The sequence below is a fragment of the Lepus europaeus genome, chromosome 18 (genome assembly GCF_033115175.1).
Source record: "Lepus europaeus isolate LE1 chromosome 18, mLepTim1.pri, whole genome shotgun sequence".
NCBI classification, from domain to species: domain Eukaryota; kingdom Metazoa; phylum Chordata; class Mammalia; order Lagomorpha; family Leporidae; genus Lepus; species Lepus europaeus.
In genome coordinates this window covers 60,487,380-60,512,447 of record NC_084844.1, presented here as the reverse complement: position 1 = coordinate 60,512,447, position 25,068 = coordinate 60,487,380, and the positions used below count along the sequence as shown (strand labels likewise).

The 25,068-nt window shown below is 51.9% G+C and overlaps 1 protein-coding gene across 4 annotated transcripts in view; it reads right to left on the bottom strand.

Annotated features, from left to right (window-relative positions):
- The window catches only part of LOC133776909 (multidrug and toxin extrusion protein 1), a 37,759-nt gene that overhangs the window by 1,846 nt on the left and 10,845 nt on the right, over window positions 1–25,068 (bottom strand). The window contains exons 4-16 of one of the 4 annotated variants that reach the window (XM_062216209.1): window positions 22,066–22,214; window positions 21,537–21,579; window positions 20,130–20,174; window positions 16,961–17,058; window positions 16,628–16,725; window positions 16,419–16,538; window positions 16,257–16,324; window positions 15,660–15,768; window positions 15,468–15,543; window positions 12,121–12,190; window positions 11,165–11,297; window positions 4,386–4,480; window positions 2,948–3,026 (exon numbers count right to left, since the gene is read on the bottom strand). In XM_062216209.1, the coding sequence (XP_062072193.1) occupies window positions 2,948–3,026; window positions 4,386–4,480; window positions 11,165–11,297; window positions 12,121–12,190; window positions 15,468–15,543; window positions 15,660–15,768; window positions 16,257–16,324; window positions 16,419–16,538; window positions 16,628–16,725; window positions 16,961–17,058; window positions 20,130–20,174; window positions 21,537–21,579; window positions 22,066–22,214 (1,183 nt within the window). Of the gene's footprint in view, window positions 1–2,947; window positions 3,027–4,385; window positions 4,481–11,164; window positions 11,298–12,116; window positions 12,191–15,467; window positions 15,544–15,659; window positions 15,769–16,256; window positions 16,325–16,418; window positions 16,539–16,627; window positions 16,726–16,960; window positions 17,059–20,129; window positions 20,175–21,536; window positions 21,580–22,065; window positions 22,215–25,068 lie in introns of all 4 variants that reach the window. The other 3 variants (XM_062216210.1, XM_062216211.1, XM_062216212.1) reach the window with 3 other exon arrangements.

The following is a 25,068-nucleotide window of genomic DNA, read 5'->3' as shown; positions in this document are numbered from 1 at the left end:
CATATGGGATGCTGGCACTGCAGGCAGCAGTTTTACCTACTACACCACAGCGCCAGCCCTTCTTCTTTTTTTTTTTTTTTTCTTTTCTTTATTATTATTATTTTTTTTTTGACAGGCAGAGTGGACAGTGAGAGAGAAAGACAGAAAGGTCTTCCTTTTGCCGTTGGTTCACCCTGCAATGGCCGCCGAGGCCAGCGCGCTGCAGCCAGCGCACTGCGCTGATCCGAAGGCAGGAGCCAGGTGCTTCTCCTGGTCTCCCATGGGGTGCAGGGCCCAAGCACTTGGGCCATCCTCCACTGTACTCCCGGGCCACAGCAGAGAGCTGGACTGGAAGAGGGGCAACAGGGGCAGAATCCGGTGCCCCAACCGGGACTAGAACCCGGTGTGCTGGCGCCACAAGGCAGAGGATTAGCCTATTGAGCCACGGCGCCGGCCAAAATAATTTTTTAAAAAGCCCATGGGGGGGCCAGCGCTGTGGTACAGAGGGCTAACGCACTGGCTTAAAGCGCTGGCCTCCCATATTGGTGCCGGTTTGGGTCCTGGCTACTCCACTTCTGGTCCAGCTCTCTGCTGTGGCCTGGGAAAGCAGTGGAAGATGACCCAAGTCCTTGGGCCCCTGCACCCGTGTGAGAGACCTGGAAGAAGCTCCTGGCTCCTGGCTTTGGATCAGCGCAGCTCCGGCCGTTGCGGCCATCTGGGGAGTGAACCAGCGGATGGAAGACCTTTCTCTCTGTTTCTACCTCTCTCTGTAACTCTGTCTTTCAAATAAAATAAAATAAATCTTTAAAAAAAAATGCTCTCGAGTTCTGAGGGAAAACCATTTCTAACAATGCCACACAAAACGTTTGCCCCGCGTGAAGCTGTTGTCAGTACTCAGCACGCTGGCGAAATCGCAGTCAGGGCTCAGGTTTGCTGCTTCGAGTCCTCATTTGGTTTGTCCCGCCTCCCGTGTGCACGTTAGCTTTGATGATGTACAGACTCTTTATGTGAAAATTGTTTCAGGAGTAATTTGAGACAGGACTGGCATTGTGGTACAGAAGGTTAAGCTACCCCTTGACACCAACATCCCAGGTGGGAATGCTAACTCAGTCTGGGCTGCTCCACTTCCAGTCCAGCTCCCTGCTGATGTGCCTGAGCAGAAGATGGCTCACGTGCCTGGGTTCCTGCCACCCACACGGTCTCCCTGAATGGAGTTCCTGGCTCCTGACTTCTGCCTGGCCCAGCCCCAGCTGTGGTGGGCCTTTAGAGAGTGACCCAGCGAAGGAAGTTGTCTTTCTCTCAGTGACCCAGCAACAGACAATCCGCCCCCTCCCCTTGTCACACTGTCTTTCAAATCTTTAAAAATAGATTTAGCCAGTGCATGCACTCACAAGAGTTTAAATGATAAGGGGGTATTGGGGCTCAGGCCACATCACCCCAAAATGTAACTGTCAGAGACCAGAATACGCCACCCAAAAATAAGACTAATTTGGCACATTTCCAGCTGGTTACAACTGCACATCCTCTTGTAAAACACATGCACATCTATTAAGAAGTTAGATTGGTAGTGTACGTAAGCAAGAGACTCTTTTATTGCCTGAGACACTTCCCCGGCCTGGCAAGACCACCTTCATTCGCATACATCTCCTGCCTTCACCCTCCCACACCCCGAGTCACCACCACCACTCAGAAATCCCGGCCTCGTTCCTTATGTTGCTCTACACTCTCTGTGTCAATGAGCTCACCCTTCCTGCAGGCTCATATTTTGTAGACACATATGGTTAATCGAGCTTTTGTCAACTTAATCTGTAGCCCAGCCCAAGAACCTAGGAAGGTGTAAGAAAGTCATTTTCCCAGTTCCATGTGAATGGAAGATGCTGTGAGTGCTTGACCCGCGGGACTAGGCAGGTAGAAGGAAAAGATAACCACTTGCCGTGGTTCTCATCAATGCCCGTGGCTGCTTGCCTGATGAACACGAGACCCCATGAAAACAAACATGCAAATGGCAGTTTCCAAGGTAGGCTCATAACACAGGATGGCCAGATATCAGAAATGCCTATATGAAAGCCAAGACACTATGGCAAAAAATTATCAACATGAAGGATCTCTGTGAGTGAGACCTCAGTGGAAAGAAGGGGCCATCAAAGAAGGAGGTACTTTTCTCTGAAGGGAGGAGAGAACTTCCACTTTGCTTATAGCCTTGTCTAAACAAGGTCAGAGTTTGTAGACTCAAGAGGCTTCCACAGCCTTGGCAGGCAGTTCATGTCAAGAGCCTCGAGTGATCACTGACGTCATAAATAAGAGTGTCAATTGTTAAATCAACAACAGGAGTCACTGTGCACTTGCTCCCCACGTAGGAGCTCTGTCCTTAATGAGTTGTACTATGAGAATTAACAGTAAAACTTGTTTTCAAACACTATTTTATATTTTGTGTGTCTCTGTGGATGCAAATTGTGGAAATCTTAGTATAGAGTTGGTCTTCTGTATATAAAGTAAATTAAAAACAAATCTTAATGAAGAATGGGATGGGAGAGGGAGGAGGAGGTAGGAGAGGAGTGTGGGTGGGAAGGTGGGTATGGGGGGAAGAACCACTATATTCCTAAAGCTGTACCTATGAAATTTGTATTCATTAAATAAAAGCTGTCTAAAAATTCAATTAAAAAAGGCGAAAGAGAGAGAGAGAGAGAGAGAAGAAATGCCTATAAAATCCTGACGAAGTGCCACAAATTACTGGAGGACTGGTGACCCTTGAATCATCTATAGCGATCTGTTCACGTGTAGGACTGACGCTAACACACTATAAGTCAATAAACCCCTGATTGGGTATTCCTTGACATTTGTTTCTGAAACATGACTGCCCTATTTAAATGGAAGTTCACAGTAGCAAAGCCAGTCATGTCCCACAGAGGGCCCCTTAAGTCCCGCCCCCAAGCAAGGCTGGCCCAGAGCCCCAGGAGGTCCCTCCTACCTGGGTGAGGCTGTTCTGGGAGGACAGCAGAATTCCCATTCGAGGTCGTATTTACCGTTAAATTGGCATGGACCCGAGCCTAGGAGATGAAACTCGAGTAAGTCCACAAGGTTTTACGGCAGTGTTGTGAAGACATTCGACTCTACCCTCAGTGTAGGAGGAGCCAGGCCAGGACCCTCCACTGACAGGTGATGTAGAGGCTCCTCCAGGTGCCCTTCACAATGACTGAAGTGTGGGCGCTGTCAGGAGATGGGGGGGCACTGCAGAGGGATGAAGAGGACAGGCACCGAGCGCTTCCAATTCTCCTTCTGTTTTTACTTCTTCTCCTTTTTCTCCTACCTCTGTCCAGACCCCACACTGACCCAGAAAGCTAATGAACAGAGTGATACACACAAGTATCTTAACGGTATTTGGGGATCATAACAAATAGTAGGAGGAAGTTCACGCTTCTCATCTTTCTTCCCAGTGACAATTGTTTTTTCTTTTCTTTTTTAAAGACAAAACACAGACACATACAGAGCTCCTATCTGCTGGTTCCCTCTGCAAACGCCCACAATGGCCAAGGAACCGGGGTGGAGAGGGGGACTGAAGCTGGGAAGAGGGAACTCAATCCGGGTCTCCCACGTGAGTGACAGGAATCCTATCACTTGAGCCGTCATCACGGACTCCCAGAATCTGCTTTTGGAGGAAGCTGGAGTCGGGAGCCAGGGCTGGGAACCAAACCCCAGCAGCCCAGGCGGATGAGCATCCTCAAACACAGCTTCACTGCTGGGCCAGAAGTCTGCCCCCAGTGCCAGTTCTTACCCTGAAATTGGCTTTTCTGGCGCAGGGGACAGCCTAGCACGAGACGAGACGCAAGGAAGAAAAGAACCTTCCATTTTGCCTTTCAATGAATAAAACAAAGGGAAACAGATAAAGCCAGGGGCATCTGGCCCTTCACATCTGAATTAGATCTACTGAAAATAGGGGCTGGCACGGCACCATGGGTAAAGCCGGCACCGTGGATAAAGCCGCCTCTTGTCACACCAGCATCCCATGTCAGAGTGCCAGTGTCAGTCCCGGCTGCTCCACTTCTGATCCAGCTCCCTGCTAATGCTCCTTGGAAAGCAGCAGAAGATGGCCCAAATCCGTGGGCCCCTGCCACCCACATAGGAGACCCTGATAGGGTTCCAGACTCCTGGCTTCAGCCTGGCCCAGCCCCTGGCCTTGGCAGCCCTTTGGGGAGTGAATCAGCAGGTGGAAGATCTCTCTGTGTCTCCCTCTCTCGTACTGCCTTTCAAATTAATACATCTTTAAACATAAATCTGCTGAAAATAACAAACCAAAAATAATGTTCATGATAAAAGAGAAAATTCCAGAATGAAGGCGGCACCAAAGTGGATCCCAGCTGTATCCTAGAAAAGCAACTTTGATTGGGACAGCAGTGAGCCTTCGTTACCTGTTGGCAGGCTTTTGTCCAATTTAGCCGAGCAATAAAGCCGAGAAAACACACAGCCTGAGAGACAGCACAGACGATGATCCCTAACCACAGGCCTAGGAATGGAAAGAGGAGAGGTCACTGTGGTAGGAACCCACTGGCCACCCCGGGAATTATTTCTGCCACCCCACTTCCACCTGCCGTGCTGAAAACCTGCTTTCAAGTCTGTCACGGTGGGCCAGAGATCTGCAGCTCTCTCCTTGGGCTTCCAGAAGTTTCCAGAAGGCTTCCCGAGGCCACCCCCGAAGGGACATCGCCTGTGGTTCAGGATGTCAGAGGAAAAATGCAGAGGCCCTCTATGGCCTTTGTGACCATAATGCTTGTACCATCAAGAAAAGTGTGTTAGGCGGAAATAAAATTCCCCAGGACAAACTACTGTGGACCTCAAGAAAGGCGCCTGGGGAAAAGTGTTGACACGGCAGCTAAGGTACTGCTTGGAAGGCCCACAGCCCATAGCAGAGCGCCTGCATTCCAGCTCCCTGGGGGGTAGCAGCAATGGCTCAAATATCTGGGTCCCTATCACCCATGTGGGAGACTTGGATTGAGTTCCGAGTTCCTGACATCAACCTGGCCTAGACCTGATTACTGCAGGCTGTTGGGGTGTGAGCCAGCAAATGGGAGATCTCTCTGTCCCTCCATCTTCCAAAATCAATCAATTCTTAATAAGAACATTAAAAAGGGACTGCAAACTAACTTAAAAAAAAAAAAAAAAAAAAAACCAGAAGGCACCATTCACATACAGGAGCAACGCTCCCTCCCCGGGGACGTCCCGCCTGGCTATGAGCGCAGACTTGGCTGGACGCTCCAGGGCAGGGCCAATGCCCCCAAGCTCATCTGAGAGAGGCTGACTGGGAATGGGTGATGAGGGAAAAAGCCTGTGGGTCTCAAAACGCCATCCCGACTCCCCTGAACGAACTCACACAGGGCACAGGGAGGGCTGCGACTGGTGAGCTCAGCAGTGCGGCAGTGTGACAGACTGGGGACACACACCGTGGCCAGATCACATCTAAAACAGAACGCAAACGCCTGCCCGTGTGGGGATGGAAAAGACCCCGCCGAATACGAGGAGACTCAAGAGTTTGTGGAAAATAGAATTGAAAGATAAGTTAATTTGGGTGCCAAAAACAAGCCAAAAAAAAAAAAAAAACACACCCACATATTGAAATCCGAGTATACTTTTGCCATAATACCCAGTTTTCATCGACTTTTTGAAGACTCCTTGTGTGCATGGATTTCAAAATTTTTTACACCAGAATAAACTTATATTTTAATTCTACTTTCCACAAACTTTAGGGAGAGGAGATGAGGATCTGAAAGCTGCCCAGGCGAAGACCAGAGGTGGCTGCTACTTGGGAGGCATCACTGGCACCCCAAGGGCTACCTGGCTCCCTGTTACCGGTCTCCCCACAATCTTGCAGGGCCTGGGCCATCCCCTGTGTCCTTACAAACCCAATCATCCTCTGCCTGTTAAGCTCTACATGAGGTTCCGCCACCTGGCTAAGTCTGACACCCGCACACCTAAGCCAACTTGTGAAGCTTAGACGTTCTCTTTTCCTGTTACCTGTCTGTCACCTTCATAGACTACAATTATTGCCACTTCGGAGGGGAACGTTGTACCTCTGCACCTCCACAGCCTGCTGCGGCCAGCCCAGGAACACCTTCTCCACAGTAAACACCCCAGAGCGCCGGGCTCCTGCCAATCAGACCTGCAGGAGACCAGGCTGCTTCCAGGAGAGGCAACCCCGCAGCACTTCCAATGACACTCGGCTCCGACTGCACGGGACGTGGTCCCGAATCTTGGTCCCTCCAGCCAGGGCACACCTGAGCCATCCCTTGGTTCCACCAGAAAGCTTTCCCCTTCCGTTGAACCTCCGATGGAGACCAACACAGCCTCTGCCATGCACCTTTAGTCTTGGTTTATTTCCACAGCTATCCAGATCCATGGGGGTTGCCAGTGGCACCAATCACCCTCCCGCCACATTTTCAGGTGTGATCAGCCTCCCTTTAGAATAATAAATCAGACTTTTCTCCCGGCCCCAGGCACCTTGGGCCCCAGGCAAGGGTGACAGTGCAGACATGGCCAAGTCCAAGGACCACACCAAACGCACCACTCCCAAAAAAGGCATCAAGAAACCCTGATCGGAAAGATACAAATCTCTTAATGAGGTAGAGCCCAAGTTCCTGAAGAACACACGACTCACCAAGATGCACAAGAAAAAAAGGCCTGAAGCAGCTGCAGGCTGACGACGCCAAGGCTGTGCGTGTCCTCAATGAGGCTACCAAGGCCCTTGTCAAGCCCCGGGAAGCTAAGCTGTGGTCATCAAGCTCGAGCCAGTGGCCTACGTCATCCACCCCAAACGCATGAAGCATGATGGTGCCTGCATCACCATGGGTCTTAGGCTGACCCAGCAAAACATGCAGTCAAGGCCCAGGCCCGGCTCAGACTCAGGCTCCTGCTCCGGAGGGTACCCAGGCCCCCACGAAAGCTCCGTAGTAACAGGTTCTATCAGCCAATCCAAGGACAGAAGGACTGGTGAGACCCCTGGCTGCTGTCTTCATGGGCTTAAAGTCTGCCTGTGCTGTTTGTCCAAAATAAGCCTGAGGCAAGGTCTCTTAAAAGAAGGAGGAGGAGGGGGAGGGGAGGGGGAGGGGGCCGGGGAGGAGGAGAGGGAGAGGGAGAGGAAGAGGAAGAGGAAGAGGAAGAAGAAGGAGGAGGAGGAGAGGGGCTGGTGCTGTGGCGTAGTGGGTAAAGCTGCCACTTTCAGTGTCGGCATCCCATGTGGGCACCAGTTCGAGTCCTGGCTGCTCCACTTCCGATCCAGCTCTCTGCTGTGGCCTGGGAAAGCAGTAGAAGATGGCCCAAGTCCTTGGGCCTCTGCACTCACATGGGAGATCCGGAGGAGGCTTCTGGCTCCTAGCTTTGGATTGGTGTAGCTCCGACCATTGTGGCCACTTGGGGAGTGAACCAGCAGATGGAAGACCTCTCTCTTTCTCTCTCTCTCTCTCTCTCTCTCTCTCTCTCTGCCTCTCCTTCTCTCCATGTAACTCTGACTTTCAAATAAATAATTTTTTTTTAAAAAAGGGAGAAAGTTATGGACCATATGCTATCCCTATAATGGATTAACAAAGCAAGGCACTGGCTTCCTCTTTTAAATCCATTTTTCTCAGTACCTAGAAAGTATACATTGTCCTAACCATCTTCAGCAAAAGCTAACCAGTTATCTCTTCTAAAATTTGAAAACTCAGAATTAGCTTTCCAGCAAGATTTCTCTTAGGGCAGGTGTTCAGCCTAGCAGGTAAGACACCAGCAGGTGGCAGCAGGTACCGGCTCCAGTCCTTGGAGCCCTGGCATCTACTTGGGATACCCTGGGGTTGAGTTCCCAGCTGCTGGCCTCAGCCTGGCTAGCCCTGGCTATTGCGAATGGGAGAGGCCACTGTATCTATCTGTGTCTCTCCCTTTCAAATAGATAGATGATAGGTAGGTAGATAGATGATTTTTTAAAATTTCTATTTCACTAAACTAAGGAACCCCAAACAGGGAGATGATTGGATGCCAATAGCGGGGGCTGGCACTATGGGGTAGAACGTTAAGCCTCCACCTGCAGCGCTGGCATCCCATATGGGTGCTGGTTTGAGTCCTGACTGCTCCACTTCCAATCCAGTTCTCTGTTATGGCCTGGGAAAGCAGTGCAAGATGGCCCAAGTCCTTGGGCCCCTGCACCCATGTGGGAGACCCAGAAGTTCCTGGCTCTTGGCTGCAGAACTGCCCAGCTCCAGCCACTGTAGCCATTTGGGGAGTGGACCAGTGGATAGAAGACCTCTCTCTCTGTCTGTAAACCTGCCTCTCAAATTAATAAATAAAATCTCCCGAGAGAGAGAGAGAGAGAGAGAGAGCGAGAGAGAGAGAGAACAGAAGTGATTCCAGCCAACAGCATTTTCGGAGGTCATCCTATGTTTGCTTGGCCCAACAACTTCAAGGAAACCAGTTGTACTTGTGTGTAGCATCTCATGGCATTTAAGAATCTCCTAAAGCTCAGGGATTTACATACTTGAAGGCCCCCCAGGGAATTCTGATGACCGTTATGACTGGCTGAACCTGCAGCATCCAGCAGTGCTCTGGGCCCCGTGAGTCAGAGCACTGTGCATACCCAACCGGCAGGGACGCAACATTCAAAATCAATTTCTACTGTGCTTTTTCCACAAGGTGAGTGGAGGCGCCTCCCCAGGGTCCCCAACATTGCCCGGTTCTTGATTCTCTCAACTTTGCATGCAGTGGGTGTACTTTTGTTCAATGAATCCATGGGCCCCTCAGATAGAGAAGGATCTACATTTTAAAATTGATTCCTCTTCTAAAAAATGTGAACTTGCAGAAATAAAAAGTAGAATGATGGGGCCGGCGCCGTGGCTCAACAGGCTAATCCTCCGCCTTGCGGCGCCGGCACACCGGGTTCTAGTCCCGGTCGGGGCACCGATCCTGTCCCGGTTGCCCCTCTTCCAGGCCAGCTCTCTGCTGTGGCCAGGGAGTGCAGTGGAGGATGGCCCAAGTGCTTGGGCTCTGCACCCCATGGGAGACCAGGAGAAGCACCTGGCTCCTGCCATCGGAACAGCGCGGTGCGCTGGCTGCAGCGCGCTACCGCGGCGGCCATTGGAGGGTGAACCAACGGCAAAAGGAAGACCTTTCTCTCTGTCTCTCTCTCTCACTGTCCACTCTGCCTGTCAAAAAAAAAAAAGTAGAATGATGGTTACCAGAGGCATGGGTGGCCCAAGAGGTTGGGAAGGGAGGTATTAGGAGCTGTTGATTGAGAGTACAAGGTTTCAGATAGACAGAAGGAGTAAGTTTGGAAAAGTATTGCAAAACAGGGTGACTACAGTCATAACAAGGTATTGTATGTTTCAAATTAACCAAGATAGATTTCTCTTTCTGAAAGATTACTTATTTGAAAGGCAGAGTTATGGAGAGAGAAGGCAGAGAGACTGAGAGAAGGAGATTTTCCATCCACCTGGTTCACTCTCCAAATGGCCACAGCAACTGGGGTTGGGCCAGGCTGAAGCCAGGAGCCTAGAACTCCACCCAGGTTTCTCAGGTGGAGGGCAGGGCCCAAGCACTTGGGACATCATCTGCTGCCTTCCCAGACACATTAACAGGGAGCTGGGTTGGAAGTGGAGCAGCCAGGCTTGAATCAGCACCCATATGGGATGTTGACTTTGCAAGAGGCAGTTTAAATTCCTGTGCCACAATGCCTAAAATAAATTTCAAATGTCGCACCATCAAAACAATAACAAAGCAAAGTGATAGCTATGGTAATTACCTGGATCTAATCATCTGTGCACATGTATGTTAAAATGTACACAATTAAGATTTCACAATTAAAATCATATTAATATTAATAAGAGGTCTTCAAAATGGTCATGGAAATTGCCTATTATAAACAAAATATGCACTTTTTGCACCAAAACAAACTTATCTTTCAATTCCATTTTCCATGAACTTTTTGAAGGACCCCTCATAAAAGATAAAATTTTAAAAGAAAATATAAAGTATGTTCTTAATATTTTATATTGATTGCATGTTGTAATGTAATACTTTGGATATACCCTATTAAATAAAATACATTAATCAAAAAATAAAAATAAAGTCGATCGCACTAATATTTCCATTGGCTACACCATTGGCAAACCCAAAAGAAGAAGCATGCCAAAAACTCAGCTAAATAATTTTTCTGAACCCTGATGCAAGCCCAGTGAACTCTGGGAATTCCATTTCTGGAACATCTCTTGTATTTTCAATTAAAATATTATCGAACTTCAGAGAAATTCGCAACGTCAGGAACCCACGGACTGGAAGTTCTCTGCAGGTTTCGGATGACTCCACGCCCTTCTGAACCCGCCAAGTGCTTGACAGATCAAATAAGCCAGGCTGGAGTAAGTCCCTGCTTCATCCCAGAGATAACACTCAGGTTCTAACACAATCACTTGTTAACTGCCAACGGATTCCCAGCTGTTATTTTAGAAATCAAGTCATGCATTTCCCTCCTCTCAAAAAGATGACCTCTGCCAACTTCAGAGCCTGTGGATTAAATTCTTCCCTACAAACGCAGCAAGGCCAGAGAGCACTCTCTCCCTCTGTGCCACCCACACTCATCACACCCACGCGAGACACCAGGAAGGAGATGGTGACAAGCAGAGAAGGGCCATGCCTTGCCCTCTATGAGTGCTGCATGCCGTCCGGGTGAACACAAGGGGGCGCTGTGCTGGGGTTGACTAGGCCACCAGCCCAGGTTTCCCCAGCCTCACTCCAAACCCTCCAGGATGGCCAGGGTGCCACAGCCTCAGCCCTGCCGACTCACTCACAGGGTCTCACCATCCAAGGGCTGTCTCTAAAAGAACAGGACGAGGTCAGCAAGAGGCACGATCCCGAACGCTTCTTCCGATGGTCCTCATTGTCCCCCCCTTTGAAGAAGAGGGAACTAGGCAGCTCAGCTCAGGGGCTAAGTTGAAAAAGGCATCCTGGGCACAGGTGTGGCTGGTGCAAGATCACCTGCACCAGCAGAGATACGTCACCGCGGAGCCTTGGGCCCCGGCCGAGCTGAGCTCCCCACCTGTCCCCTTCTTGCTCTGTGCCACAAGGCACAGAGTGGATGTAGGAAAGTTTCAGAATTCCAGTCAGATCTCTGAGTGTCCCAGTGGTCATTTTCCAGGCCATGGTACCCAAGCTCTGCCTGCCCACGGTTAAAGCTTACCGATCACTCCAAGCTTGGCTGCAAACATGAGAGCAATGCCAATGGGGAGACCAACCACGTAATACCCAATGGCATTGACAATGGCTCCAAACTTCTGATTGCCACTTCCCCTCAAAATGCCGCTGCTCGTTCCCTGTAGGCAGACGACATCACCCATCAGTGTGAACACCGTGCTGCTCCAAAGATGCCCCACCCCATCCCCAGGGCCCAGCCAATCCCTCCGTGGAACCCTGACTTGGCAGTCCACGCCCATGGGACAGTCTTCCTCTAAAGCGAATGGGATGGTATAACAATATTCAATTTTACTACCGACCCTAGACCTTCTTTTCTGTTGAAATTGTCACCACAGAAGAAATACATAGGAGGGTACTTCAAAAAGTTCGCAGAAAATCAAATTGGAAGATAAATTTAGGGGTGGGCCTGTGGCACAGTAGTTAACTCTGTGTTTGGGGCACCCATATCTCATATCAGAGTGCCTGGTGTGAGTCCTAGATACTCTGCTTCCAATCCAGCTCCCTGCTAATGCACATCCCAGAAGGCAGGAGATGATGGCTCAAGTACTTGGATCTCAGTCATCCATGTGAGAGAGGAGATTGAATTTGGAGCTCCTGGCTTCAGCCTGGCCAGCCCTCGTAGGCTGGCATTTGCCAAGTCAGCCAGCAAAAGGGAAAAAGGGAAATTCTCTCTCTCTCTCTCTCTCTCTCTCTCTCTCTCTCTCAAATAAAATGAAAATAAATAGGTAATAAAAGATTAATTTATTCTGGGCACAGAGTTTTTGAAACCCATGCATAGTTTTCTCCTGATACTCATTTTCCTTGAACTTTCTGAAGACTCCTTGTAGGTACTGCGAAATGTTTCACACCCAAAGAATCGTTTTCACTTTCATTTTCCAGGGCCTTCCAGAAGTATCCTCATAGCTCATGAGCGCGCTCAAGGCAATACTGCACAATACCTACAGCAAGACTTTCAAAGAGATGGGAAACGGCGTAAATGGGGGTCACCTGGGCCACCAGGGCGATGATGTCACTGTCAGGAAGGCAAAGAACATGGTGATTAGTAGGGGACCGAGGTGTGGAAGAAGGGGAACTCGGCCGCCCCCAGGGGCTGGGACCTGGCATCTGTCCCGGCCCTGCAAGGTCCATCCTTCCCGGTACACACATTCCAGCCAATAGCCAGTGCGGGACAGTCCTGCTGGCTGGACACAGAGAAGATAACTGTGTGTCAAATCACACAGCTTTTTGAAGAGAAGTGAGGGGCTGGCACTGTGGTGTAGTAGGTAAAGCCACCGCCTGCAGTGCTGGCATCCCATATGGACGCCAGTTTGTGTCCCGGCTGCTCTACTTCAACCCAGCTCTCTGCTATGGCCTGGGAAGGCAGTAGAAGATGGTCCAAGTCCTTGGGCCCCTGCATCCATGTGGGAGACCCAGAAGAAGCTCCTGGTTTTGCATCAGCGCAGCTCCAGCTATTTTGGCCATTTGGGGAGTGAACCAGCAGATGGAAGACCTCTCTCTCTCTCTCTCTCTCTCTCTCTCTCTCCACCTCTCCTCTCTCTGTGTAACTCTGACTTTCAAATAAATAAGCAAATCTTTGAAAAGAAAAAGAAATGAGTCCATTTGCTCACATAGATGAATCAAATAACCTGGTGCCTCTGCCCACCCCCGAAATAAAGTTTCAATGACATCACCACCCTTCTCCTAAAGGTTTTATTTATTTGTTTATTTACTTACTTACTCACTCACTCAAGAGGCAGAGAAAGCTTTCATCCACTGGTTCACCACCCAAATGCCCACAATGGGCCAGGGCTAGACCAGCACTGAAGCTGAGAACCCGGAACTCAACCAGAGCCTCTCCCATGGCGGTGGGAGAACCCAGTTACTTGAGCCGTCACCTCTGCCTCCTGGGGTCTGCATTGGCAGGAAGCAAAGCAAGAGGTCAGAGCCAGGTACTAAAGCCAGGCAACCAATGCAGCACGTAAGTGTCCTAACCACCAGGCCAAACTCCTGCCCCTGCCCACTGCTCTCCTGGGAAACAGGTGCCTCTCCCTCCCCCGGTGGGATTAGGTCAAGGAATAATTTGGTTTTCGGGTTTCCCATGGCTCCTAATCACATCAGAGATAAAGACTGCGGGTCCCTCGTTTCATACTTTTTTAATATTTATGTATTTTATTTGAAAGGCAGAGTTACAGAGAGGCAGAGGCAAACAGAGAGAAAGAGAGAGAGAGAGAGAGAGAGAGAGAGAGAGAGAGAGAGATGTCTTCCATCCACTAGTTCACTCCCCAAATGGCCGCAATGGCCAGAGCTGGGCCAATCTGAAGACAGGAGCCAGGAGCTTCTTCCAGGTCTCCAACACGGGTGCAGGGGCCCAAAGGCTTGGGCCATCTTCTACTGCTTTCCCAGGCCACAGCAGAGAGCTGGATGGGAAGTGGAGCAGCCGGGACACAAACTGGCGTCCATATGCGATGCCGGCACAGCAGACGGCAGCCTTACCCGCTACGCCACAGCGCCGGCCCCTTCATGCTTTCTCCCGCCCTGTTTGGTTGGGAGAAGTAGACAGATGTGGACTCCAGCTCGCCCCGGGCTCTCCTGCATCACATGCAGTCAGCTCCGCCCCCTGTGAGGAGACGGAGAACGCTGTGTGGCTGCTCTCCCCGCTCGTGCTGCAGTGAGGGCGTCTCACTTCCCCACCACAGCACGGCTGAGGCTGGACGATCACCACCCACTCTCCAAGATCTGAAGACACATACGTGAAGAATAAACTGTCGAAGCTCGTTCCATCTGCGCTGCTGGCTTTTGGGACCCACAAAGGCAGTCAATATGCATTTTGGACTTGCTGATAAAAGTGTCTCCACTAAGAAGTATCCTCACATTGTTTCTGGAGTCACAGAATACCAGCTTTCTCTTTGAAGAAGCACGGGGAAGAGGCCACAGAACCCAGAGGAGCTCAACAGGAATCCCTCAGTGATCAACCTGATACAGGGCCAGTGTCCCTTCGCCAAAATGTCTGAGGCCAGGGCCGGCACCGTGGCATAGCGGGTAAAGCCACCACCTGCAGTGCAGCATCCCATAAGGGCGCCGGTTCAAGCCCTGGTTGCTCCACTTCCGATCCAGATCTCTGCTGTGGCCTGGGAAAGCAGTGGAAAATGGCCCAAGTCCTTGGGCCCCTGTACCCACATGGGAGACCTGGAAGAAGCTCCTGGCTCCTGGCTTCGGTTCGGCGCAGCTGTGGTCATTGCAGCCAATTAGGGAGTGATCCATCGGATGGAAGACCTCTCTCTCTGCCTCTCCTTCTCTCTCTGTGTAACTCTGACTTTCAAATAAATAAATCTTTAAAAAAAAATGTGTGAGACCAGAAATGCTTTCAGATTTGGAGCTTTTTCGAGTTTTGGAATATTTTCGTAGACTTTACAAGGTGAATGTCTCTAATCTGAAAAATCCAAAATCTGAAACTTTTCGTATGCCATATTTGTGCTCAAAAAGTTTTGGATGGAACAAGTGTTGCATTGTAGCAGGTTAGGCTGTAGATTATAATGCCTGTATCCCATATCAATTGGTTGGTGTCTGGCTGCTCTGCTTTTTATCCAGCTCCCTGCTAATGCACCTGAGAGGAATTGAATGATGCCCCAAGTACTTGGTCCCTGCCATCCAGGTCGGAGACCCAAATGGAGTTCCTAGTTCTTGACTCCTGGCTTCAGCCTGGCCCAGCCCTGGCTGCTGTAGGCATTTGGGGACTGAACCAGTGGATGGAAGATCTCTCCTCTCTCTCTCTCTCTCTCTCTCTCTCTCAAATAAAAAATAAAATAAGTAAATCTTCAAATGCAAAAGTTTTGGACCTCAGAGAATCTGGGATTTTAGATTTTCCCATTAGGGATGTTCACATCTATAATGTGACAATTGAAAAAGCTCATTGGTGAGATTTTTAACTCAATGTGGTCTGACAAACATATCACACAGCAACTACAAAGCAGGCAGTGTGGCAGATGCTGAGATACCAAGCTGATGGTTGCCATTAGGAAGAAAAGAATTAGCTGAAAAGGTAATAGATGGTACCAGAAAGGAGTTTCTTGAAAATACATGAGGATTCCAACCACCAGAAGCATAATGTCACCAAGCCCCCTCCAATTGGCATTTTAGATCCTAAGTCAGTTCCCACATATAATTGGTGAGATTTCTGATCTTGCAAAACAACTTAGATACCCCTCCCCCAAGCAACAATCCCAGGGAACCCCTACCCCGTGATCGCATCAATCCAACTTAATCATGTCTTTGTCACAGGTTTCACACATCAAGAAAGTCCCAGCACTCACCGGTCGCTAGTGAAAATGTACCCCACAAGGTCCTTGCAGCTCAACAGCACGACACAGAAGACAACAGCAACCAGCTCTGGAGGTAAAAGGGTAGGGAAAAAAAACAGCACTGGGAACAGGGAGCCCCACAGGAAGGGGGCACCTGGGCTGCCCATGCAGGCATCTGTCCCACAGATGGGTCTAACTCAGCACCTGTGACCAGCAGCGCAACCGCGGACGACTTCTTTGCTTGCTCAATGTTTCCAGCACCCAGCGCGTTTCCTACCCGGACGTTGACAGCCACACTTAAGCCCATAGGGATCTAAAAGGAACAGGAAACCGCAGAGTGAGAGCGTGGAGCAGAGAGGCAGGCTGGCGTCTCACACCTCAGCGGTCAATCTCTGGTCGCACTCAAAAGATCAAGTTGTGTCATCCTCCCAGGTGGTCCAACTGGCTGCAACGGAGACCCCACGCGTCTCTCAAGGCATTTGCGTTGTGACAATTGTGAGAGTCTTAGCCATGTGGAAATACAATGAAAAGGTTTCAGATGGAAACGGTGTTGGGATTCACAGCATGAGCAGACCATCTGGAGTTTCTGCTGACATCCCCTTCAGCTCACGTGGAAGAACCAACCTCCCAACAGGACCCTCCTGGACTCCAGGATGGAGCATTGTTACCTAAAGCAACAAACACCTGTGCCCATCCATGGAGGGCTTTCATAAAGATGTCTAGCATCTCACCAGAAACTCTCTCCATGGAAGGCTTTCATAAAAATGTCTAGCATCTCACCAGAAACTCTCGGACACTTACCATGTAGACGATGACGGCCAGCTCGTAAGTGACAGACTGGGCCCCCAGCTCCACCATGCCCAAGATACCTGGTGAAGACAGAGAGAGAGAGTGAGCTGACGCCCTGAGCTGGGGCAGGGCCCCAAGGTTCCTCCCACCCCCGTGGTCGTCCTCTGTCCTCACACGGACCGCTCAGGAAGCTGCCGATCTCGTAAGCCCACCACTCCATGCACAGCATGAGCATGCTGGGGATGGCCAGACGGAAGAAGGAGGCCCAGTCCTGCAGGCACTCCAGGGACCACCCTGCAGAGGGGACAAAGATGAGCCACCGGGCTGGAACCCCAGCGGAGACCAAACTCATGTGCACGCTGGAAGACAGAAGGCATCTTTACCTCCCCACGTGGCCTGATACACCTTGCTCCTGAGGATGTAGAGAAAGAGGAGGAGGGCCAGGGTGAACTGGGCTACTGTGTTGGCCAGCGCAGAACCCCTGGGAGGAAGGTCCTCTGTGAGGGGAGGGACCTGGGCTCCGGCCCTCCCTGGCCACGCCGTCTCCATCCAGCCCTGAAGTCTTCCCAGAGCCGCATTCCCCTGCATCCCTCACAGCATCTCCAGGGCTGGGGCAAGCTAAAGGGCCCACTCATCTCCCCGCCCCCCACCCATCTGGGGAAAAGCCACACATAAGGGGTCCCCCTCTGTGTGCCCCAAGAGCAGGGCAGACTCACATCACCCCGAGATGCAGCTGATACACAAACAGGTAGTTGGCGAGTGCATTGACAAGGTTGGCTGCAACTCCAGTGACGACCTGGGGCAGTACGATGCCCTGGAGCAAGGAGACAGTGCAAGCCACACCTGAGATCCATAGGGAGGCATGGCCTTTCCACCTTATACACACACACACACACACACGGGCAGAACAGGCAGGCTCAGCTGGGGGGTCCGTCACTACCGCTCCCCCCAATTTCTTTCCCTTCCCCTCCTCTTGCTTCTCTCTTTGAAGCATGATGTGCAGAGTCTGGGGCACAGAGAGGCATGGGCAGGAAGTGAGAAGACACAGGGGCAGAAAGTGAGAAACAGATCATCATCAGGGGCCAATGCATGGTGGAACTGGTTAAGCAGCCGCCTGCAACACCAGCATCCCATACGAGCACCAGTTCAAATCCTGGCTGCTCCACTTCCGATCCAACTCCCTGCTCATGCTCCTGGGAAAGCGGCAGAAGATGGTCCAAGTCCTCAGATCCCTGCATCCATGTGGGAGACCTGGATGAAGCTCCTGGCTCCTGGATCCTGGTTTCAGCCTGGCCCAGCCCCAGCCATTGTGGCCATTTGAGGAGTGAACCAGCAGGTGGAAGATATCTCTCTCTGTATCTCCCTCCCTCTCTCTCTCTCTAGCTCTTCCTTTCCAATACATAAAATAAATCTTTTAAAGAGAGAGAGAGAGAAATGGGTCATCTCAGAGACGACAAACATTGGCAGGGGTTCAAAGATTAAACACACCGTTTGTGACATCAGACAAGAAGTGGAAGTAGAATGTTCTATCCACCAAGACTGAAACTCAGAGAGGGACCTAAGAAGAGCCTGTGAAACTGGTGTTTCTCTGCGGGGTGTGGAAAGGACCTACCGTCTCTGACCCCCAAGCACAAAGGGTGGGAGAAACAGCCAGTCTGGTTGGTGTCTCAGGTTAAAATTAGCAGCGGGGCCGACGCTGTGGCATAATGGCAGGTGAAGCTACCACCTGCAGTGCCGGCATCCCATATGGGCACCGGTTCGAGTCCTGGCTGCTCCAATTCCGATCCAGCTCTCTGCTATGGCCTGGGATGGCAGTAGAAGATGGCCCAGGTGCTTGGGCCCCTGCACCCACGTGGGAGACCTGGAAGAAGCTCCTGGCTCTTGGCTTCAGATCAGCACAGCTCCGGCCGTTGGAGCCATTTGGGGAGTGAACCAGCGGATGGAAGACCCTTCTCTCTCTCTATCTCTCTCTCTCTCTCTCTCTCTGATTCTACCTCTCTGTAACTCTGCCTTTCAAATATAAACAAATGTTTAAAAAAAAAAAAAAAGGTTCACGGCCCAGGAACAGCGATGGGGCACAGCAGGTTAAGCCATCGCTTGCAACACCAACACCCCCTCTTAGAGCACCTGTTTGGGTCCCAGCTGCTCTGCTCCTGATCCAGCCTCTGCTACTGCATGGAGAAGCAACCAGAAGGCAGGCTGTGTACTGGGAACCCTGGAGCTCCTGGCTCTTGGCTTCAGCCTAGCCCGGCCTTGGCTGTCGTGGCCACTGTGTGCCATGAACCAGAATCTGGATCAATGATCTCTTTCTCTCTGTGTGTCTCCCTCTGTTGCTCTGCCTTTCAAACAAATAATAAATCAGAAAGAAAGACAGATAGACTTAGGACACAAACATAAAATTAAAGCAGGAAAAATGGGAGAGGGGACAAGGCCTGCCATCCAACAGGTGAAAAAGTCAGAGGAGACACTGTCTCTCCCCACGGTCCTAAAGACTCCCTGCACCACCTTCTGTGAATGCTTATTGCTTTCTTTTCTATTTAAATTTTAGTTTCGTATTGGAAAGAGACAGACAGACAGACAGAGCTCCTTTTCCCTGGTGACTCCCCAAATGCCCACAATGCAGGGACGGGGCCAGGCGGAAGGCGGGAATTCAACCCAGGTCTCCCGCAGGGGTAGCAAGGACCCGAGCACGTGCGCCATCACCACCCCTGCCTCCCAGGGTCCAGGTTGGTACAAAGATGGAATCGCTGGGCACTGAGCCCCGCGGCTCGCTGGTGTCACCCTCCAGGCGAAATGCCTGCCCCCACTGCTGCTTTCTGACCCGCTGAGCAATTTTGTTCTCCAACCCAGGCTCTGAGCAACTCTGCTGTTTGAAAGCCTATCAGGAAATGGAAAACATCCCACCTCCCTCTCTAGGGCTGAAATCATTTTAGCACACGAAAGGGCAGCCCGGACTTCTGACCCAGGCGCAGAACGTCTGGGCTCTGAGATCTCCGTCTCTGCCCACTACCTCCATCTCAGCTGCACGGGTTCCAAGGGAACAGGACCTGCGTCCACATGAGGGTCCCCCCATGTGCTGACCTCCCTCCCTCCCAGGGCTGCTCCATCTGAGGTCACCTGACCCAGCCCTTCTTAGGTACCCCTGCAATTGGAGGGTTCACATCCCCACTGGAGAAGAGGGGGTTCAGTCTGAACACAGCGGAGAGGCTGGCTCCTGGGAGCCAGATGGGGGGGCTCGCACCCTTCACAATCTCTGGGGAGCAGGCAGCTGCACCCTTCAACCTAGGGAGCTGGGTTAGAAAGCAGTCAGGGGCTGGTGTTGCGGCATAGCGAGTTACGCCTCCATCTGCATTGCAGGCATCCCATAGGAGTGCCAGTTGGAGTCCTGTCTGGTTTACTTCCAGTCCAGCTCCCTGCTAGTGTGCCTGGGAAAGCAGTAGAGGATGGCCCACTTTGGAGTTCCAGCCTCCTAAATTCAGCCTGGCCCAGTCCCAGCCTTTGCAGCCATTTAGGGAATGAACCATTGAACGGAAGATTTCTCTCTCTCTTTCTCTCTCTCTCTGTCTCTCTCTCTCTCTCTCTCTGTCTGTCTGTCTCTCTCTCTCCCTCTCTCGGTAATGCTGCCTTTCAAGCAAAAAAAAAAAAAAAAAAACAGAGCCAGGTCTGATCCTAACACTGCCAATGACAATATTTCCAGGTAGGAATTAGATAAGAGCTTTCCAGAACCAAAAATAATGTGTTCCTTTCTTAACAAACTTCTGTACATCAATAGCCTGGGGACCCAATACCCACCAATGTCTCTCAGTGGTTCCCAGGAGGAGCGATGCCTCCACCCTGACCTCCCCATCCCCAAAGCGCTCAGAGGAAAAAGACAGTCGGCATTACCTGGTTGAGCAGATATTTCACCTGTAAGGTGTAAAGAAAGGTCGCCTACAAGAGAACAAGAGAGATGCTTGTTTGATCGCTCAGCAGTGCAGCTCGGCCACAGAGCAGGGAGCCGGGAGCCTGGGCTGCCCGGCCATTCCCAGCGGAGCCAAGGAGGGCTCTGTGTGCCGGGCCGGGGGTCAGGGTCCTTGTGGTTTATGAACAAACGTGATCCATTCAACCCCTCGCCTGGCGAAAGGAGGTGCAGTTTCCTAGGTGCCGAGAGAGGGACAGGGGACAGGGGTCACCTCTCAGAGGTCACTCCCCGTGGGCCAGGCCATCCTCTGTGTAGGGGAGTGAGGAGAGCACAGCACACGTGAAAGCTTCCGGGATAAACTAAAGAACACAGGGCGGCTTACAGCCAGGATCATGGGGCTGACTGTGTCCCCTAAATTCACACAGAAGCCCTAAGTCTGCAATGTGGCTGCATCGGAGGTCTTTGAAGAGGGGATTCAATTAAAAAGAGGGTGACAGGGGCTAGCACTGTGGCGTAGTGGGTAAAGCCTCCACCTGTGGTGCCATCATCCCATATGGGCACCAGTTTGTGTCCTGGCTGCTCCTTTTCTGATCCAGCTCTCTGCTACAGCCTGGGAAAGCAGTAGAAGATGGCCCAAGTACGTGGGCCCCTGCACCCACACGGGAGACCTGAAGAAGCTCCTGGCTCCTGGCTTTGGATCGGCTCAGCTCCAGCCATTGAGACCATTTGGGGAGCGAATCAGAAGATGATAAACCTCTCTCTCTATAACTCTGCCTCTCAAATAAGTAAATAAAACCTTAAAAAAAGAGAGAGGGTGAGGGTGATAGGATAGGGCCCTAACCCAAGCCATTGGGACGGCCCTGTGAGGAGGCAGCAGGAGAGATCCCAGGAGAAACCAAACCTCCTGGCTCCTTGACCTTGAACCTCCAGGACCTGGAACTGTGGGAAAAGAAATCTCTGTGGTTGAGGCCACCAGTCTGTGGTGCCAGGTCCCGGCAGTCCCAGCGGACGGACACATTCAGCTATGCTCTCCCACGGACTGTCTGTTCACTGTGCGATACTGCATCAAATATTAACACACACGTTCTAGGTGATCACGCTCAGCAAACAAAACAAAAAAGTGCTGCCCGTCACCCTACCATCGGTCTTTTAAATCCACCGCCCTGGAGCTCCAAGACAGCAGTCTCCTGAAAGGGTCCCCCTAACCTGGTATTTCCTTAGAGACCAATGCCTACACCCCTCGGGCATAGTTAGATCCACACTCGGATGGGCATAATTCGATTCACACTTCCCTGACGAAGCCAACAGCACCTAGGAGAGTCGCGTGGGCTGTAAGCTCCACAGCCGCCTCCCACCAGCAGCCCCCAAACTCCAGACCGTTGGACACTCACAGGCAGGGCTGGAATGAAGATCGTGACGTAGGTCTGCGTGAGCCTGTTGTTAGGAAAGAGGAAACGAGCGTCGGAGCTGTCCCCATCTCAGTGGAAGACAGGCAGGACCAAGTCACCCAGACCGCCCTCTCTACTCTAGGCAAGCTGTTGGAGCGTATGTGAGCGTCTGTGTTCTTATAACCAAGATGGCCTCTCTTGGTCCCGCCAAACCTGTGGGCTCAGGACATGGCTCTTCGGCCCCAGCACGAAGGCCAGATAACTCCCGTGGTAGAGTGCTTCCACGTCGCACAGCCAATCCTTGTGTCCTCTCCCGCCACCAGATGTGATGAGCAGAAACATGTCTGCACACAGGGCCAAGGACTGATCCTCCCAAAAAGCCTTTACCCAGAAAGGGGGGGGTGGTGTGTGTCTAGATCTCAGGCCCCAGGAAATCTTGACCCATCTGGAGGCGTGGCCTGTCGTCCCCGGCCGGGATGCATGCTTGCGCACTGCCCCCTGCCATGCCGCGGCCCAGCCTGGCCTGCGCTACCTGGACACGGCCGGGTCCTGTCTGAAGAGCAGCAGGATGTGCTGGGTGTTGAGGAAGAGCGCCCAGCAGGGCAGGCAGCAGAGCAGCAGGATGAGCGTGCCGCGCTGCAGGATGACGCCCACGTGCTTCAGGTTCCGGCTCCCGTAGGTCTGGGGTGCACACAGCCGGGCACACCCGTTAGTGCAGAAACCACGCCCCTCCCCCAAAAAAGCTTTCAAGCATGCCTCATCAAGAAGCATGAGGCGGGGCTGGCGCTGCGGTGTAGCGGGTTAAGCCATCCCATATGGGCACCGGTTCAGGTCCCGGCTGCTCCACTTCCCATCCAGCTCTCTGCTGTGACCTGGGAAAGCAGTAGAAGATGGCCCAAGTCCTTGGGCCCCTGCACTCCAGTGGGAGACCCGGAAGAAGCTCCTGGCTCCTGGCTTTGGATCGGTGCAGCTCTGGCCATTGCGGCCAACTGGGGAGTGAACCAGTGGATGGAAGATCTCTCTCTCTCTTTCTCTCTCTCTCTCTCTCTCTCTGTCACTCTGCCTTTCAAGTAGGTGAAAATAAACAAACATGTTCTTCAAACGAAGGTAAAAGGCCTGGTAGAGACATCCTGAATTCAACTGATCTAGGAGGACAACGAGATAGGAATTTCTAGACACTCCCTTGTGAGAGTGGGTGCCAAGCCTAGCAGTGGAGATGCCCACAGCCCACGTCAGAGCCCGGCTCTGCTCCCTGGCTGCAGCTTCCTGCCCATGCACACACCAGGAGGCAGCGGCGATGGCAGGGGTTGGGCTCCTGCCACACGTGTGGGAAACCTAGGCTCAGTGCCCACCTCCTGGCTTTGGCCCCTGCCCAGCCCCATAGGAGCGGTTTGGGAATCAGGAGTCATCGCTCTCTCTCCCCACCCCCACCCTGTCCCTGCCTCTCGAATTCATAAATAAATAACTCCCCATGTGATGCCAATGGGCAATCAGAGTTGTACAACCTGACACTTGTGGGACACACTCTGGCCTTCCTAAAGCAGGGTAGGACATGGCGTGCTGGAGCCGGCTCTCACTGCCTTACAAAAGCCGGACTCTGCCCGTCTCATCCCGCTGTGCCATCAGCAACATCTCGGCAGTAGCTTGGGATCGATCAACAAGCACCACCCTCAAATTCTAATGGTCCCGCCACACCGCTTCACGGCGGGGAAACAAAGAAAGACAGCAATAAGCAGTGTGTAGGCTCCACGCTTGGAAAGTGGAATTTGGGGGTTACCCAGGCTGGCGCTGGTGGTGCCATCTTCCCTGGCATTTTGTGTTCCTTTTGTTTTTTTGTTTTTTGACAGGCAGAGTGGACAGTGAGAGAGAGAGACAGAGAGAAAGGTCTTCCTTTGCCATTGGTTCACCCTCCAATGACCGCCGCGGCCAGCACGCTGAGGCCAGCGTACCGCACTAGGCCAATGGCAGGAGCCAGGTGCTTCTCCTGGTCTCCCATGGGGTGCAGGGCCCAAGGACTTGGGCCATCCTCCACTGCCTTCCCGGGCCATAGCAGAGAGCTGGACTGGAAGAGGGGCAACTGAGACAGAATCCGGCACCCCGACTGGGACTAGAACCCCGTGTGCCGGTGCCGCAAGGCGGAGGATTAGCCTGTTGAGCCACGGCGCTGGCCTTGTGTTCCTTTTTTTTTTTTTTTAAGGTTTATTTATTTTATTTGAAAGGCAGAATGACAGAGAGGCAGAGGCAGAGAGAGAGAGAATTAGAGAGGTCTTCCATCTGCTGGTTCAGTCCACAAATGGCCACCATGGCCGATCTGAAGCCAGGAGCCAGGAGCTTCTTCCGGGTCTCCCACGCGGGTGCAGGGGCCCAAAGACTTGGGCCATCTTCTACTGATTTCCCAGGCCATAGTAGAGAGCTGGATCATAGGTGGAGCAGCCAGGACTTGAACTGGCACCCATATGGGATGCCAGCACTGTAGGTGGTGGCTTTACCAGCTACGCCACTGCACCGGCCCCACATTTTGTGTTCTCACATCCTACCATGTCTTCAACAAATGACATGAGCTATTCAACACTTTAGTCAAAAGCAAGCCTGGTGTTAGACAGTTCCGGCAGCTCTCAGCTAATGCAGGAGTTCTGAGCCCATGTAGAGGAGGCTGAGCGAGGGTGCTTATAGGTCGGGTGCGTGACGACAGCTTCAGCTGACAGTGGGTGTCTCAGGATGGAAGTGCATCTGTACCACGAGTCAGATGACTCTTCCTCCCTCTCCTGCTAGGGCTGGCTGTTGCATGGGCTGGAGGGGCCCAGTGACCTTGTCTTTACAAGTCCAGTGGGTGATTCTGACACAAGCTCAAGTTTGAGATCCACAGGACTACACCAAACTTAAAGAAACACAGAAGGGACTTTTATTTTTGGAATGATAAAGAGACAGGGAGAGGAGACGGACCAAAATATCCACTGGTTGGTAAACTCTCCAAATGTCTGCAACAGCCGGGACTGGGTCAGGCTGAAGCCAAGAGCCCAGAACACAGTCTGTGTCTCCCACAGGAGTAGCAGGGACCCAGCTACTTGCGACATTGCCTGTTGCCTCCCAAGGTGTGCATTAGCAGGAAGCTACAGACGAGAGCCATCGCCAGGACTCAAAGTCAGGCTCCCCTGCATAGGGTACATGCATCTCAAGCAACATACAAACACCTGCCCCTACAGAAGGGCTTTTACAAAACATCCCCTGTTTGGCCGGCACTGTGTGGCACAGTGGGTCAAAGCTCCGCCTGCAGCGCCAACATTCCATATGGGCACCGGTTCGAGTCCCAGCTGCTCCACTTCCGATCCAACTCTCTGCTATGGCCTGGGAAAGCAGTAGAAGATGGCCCAGGTCTTTGGACCCCTGCACCCACGTGGGAGATCCGGAAGAAGCTCCTGGCTCCTAGCTTCAGATTGTCTCAGCTGTGGCTGATGCGGCCATTTGGGGAGTGAACCAGTGGATGGAAGATCTCCCCGCCCCTCTCCCCCCGCCCCGTAACTCTGTCTTTCAAATA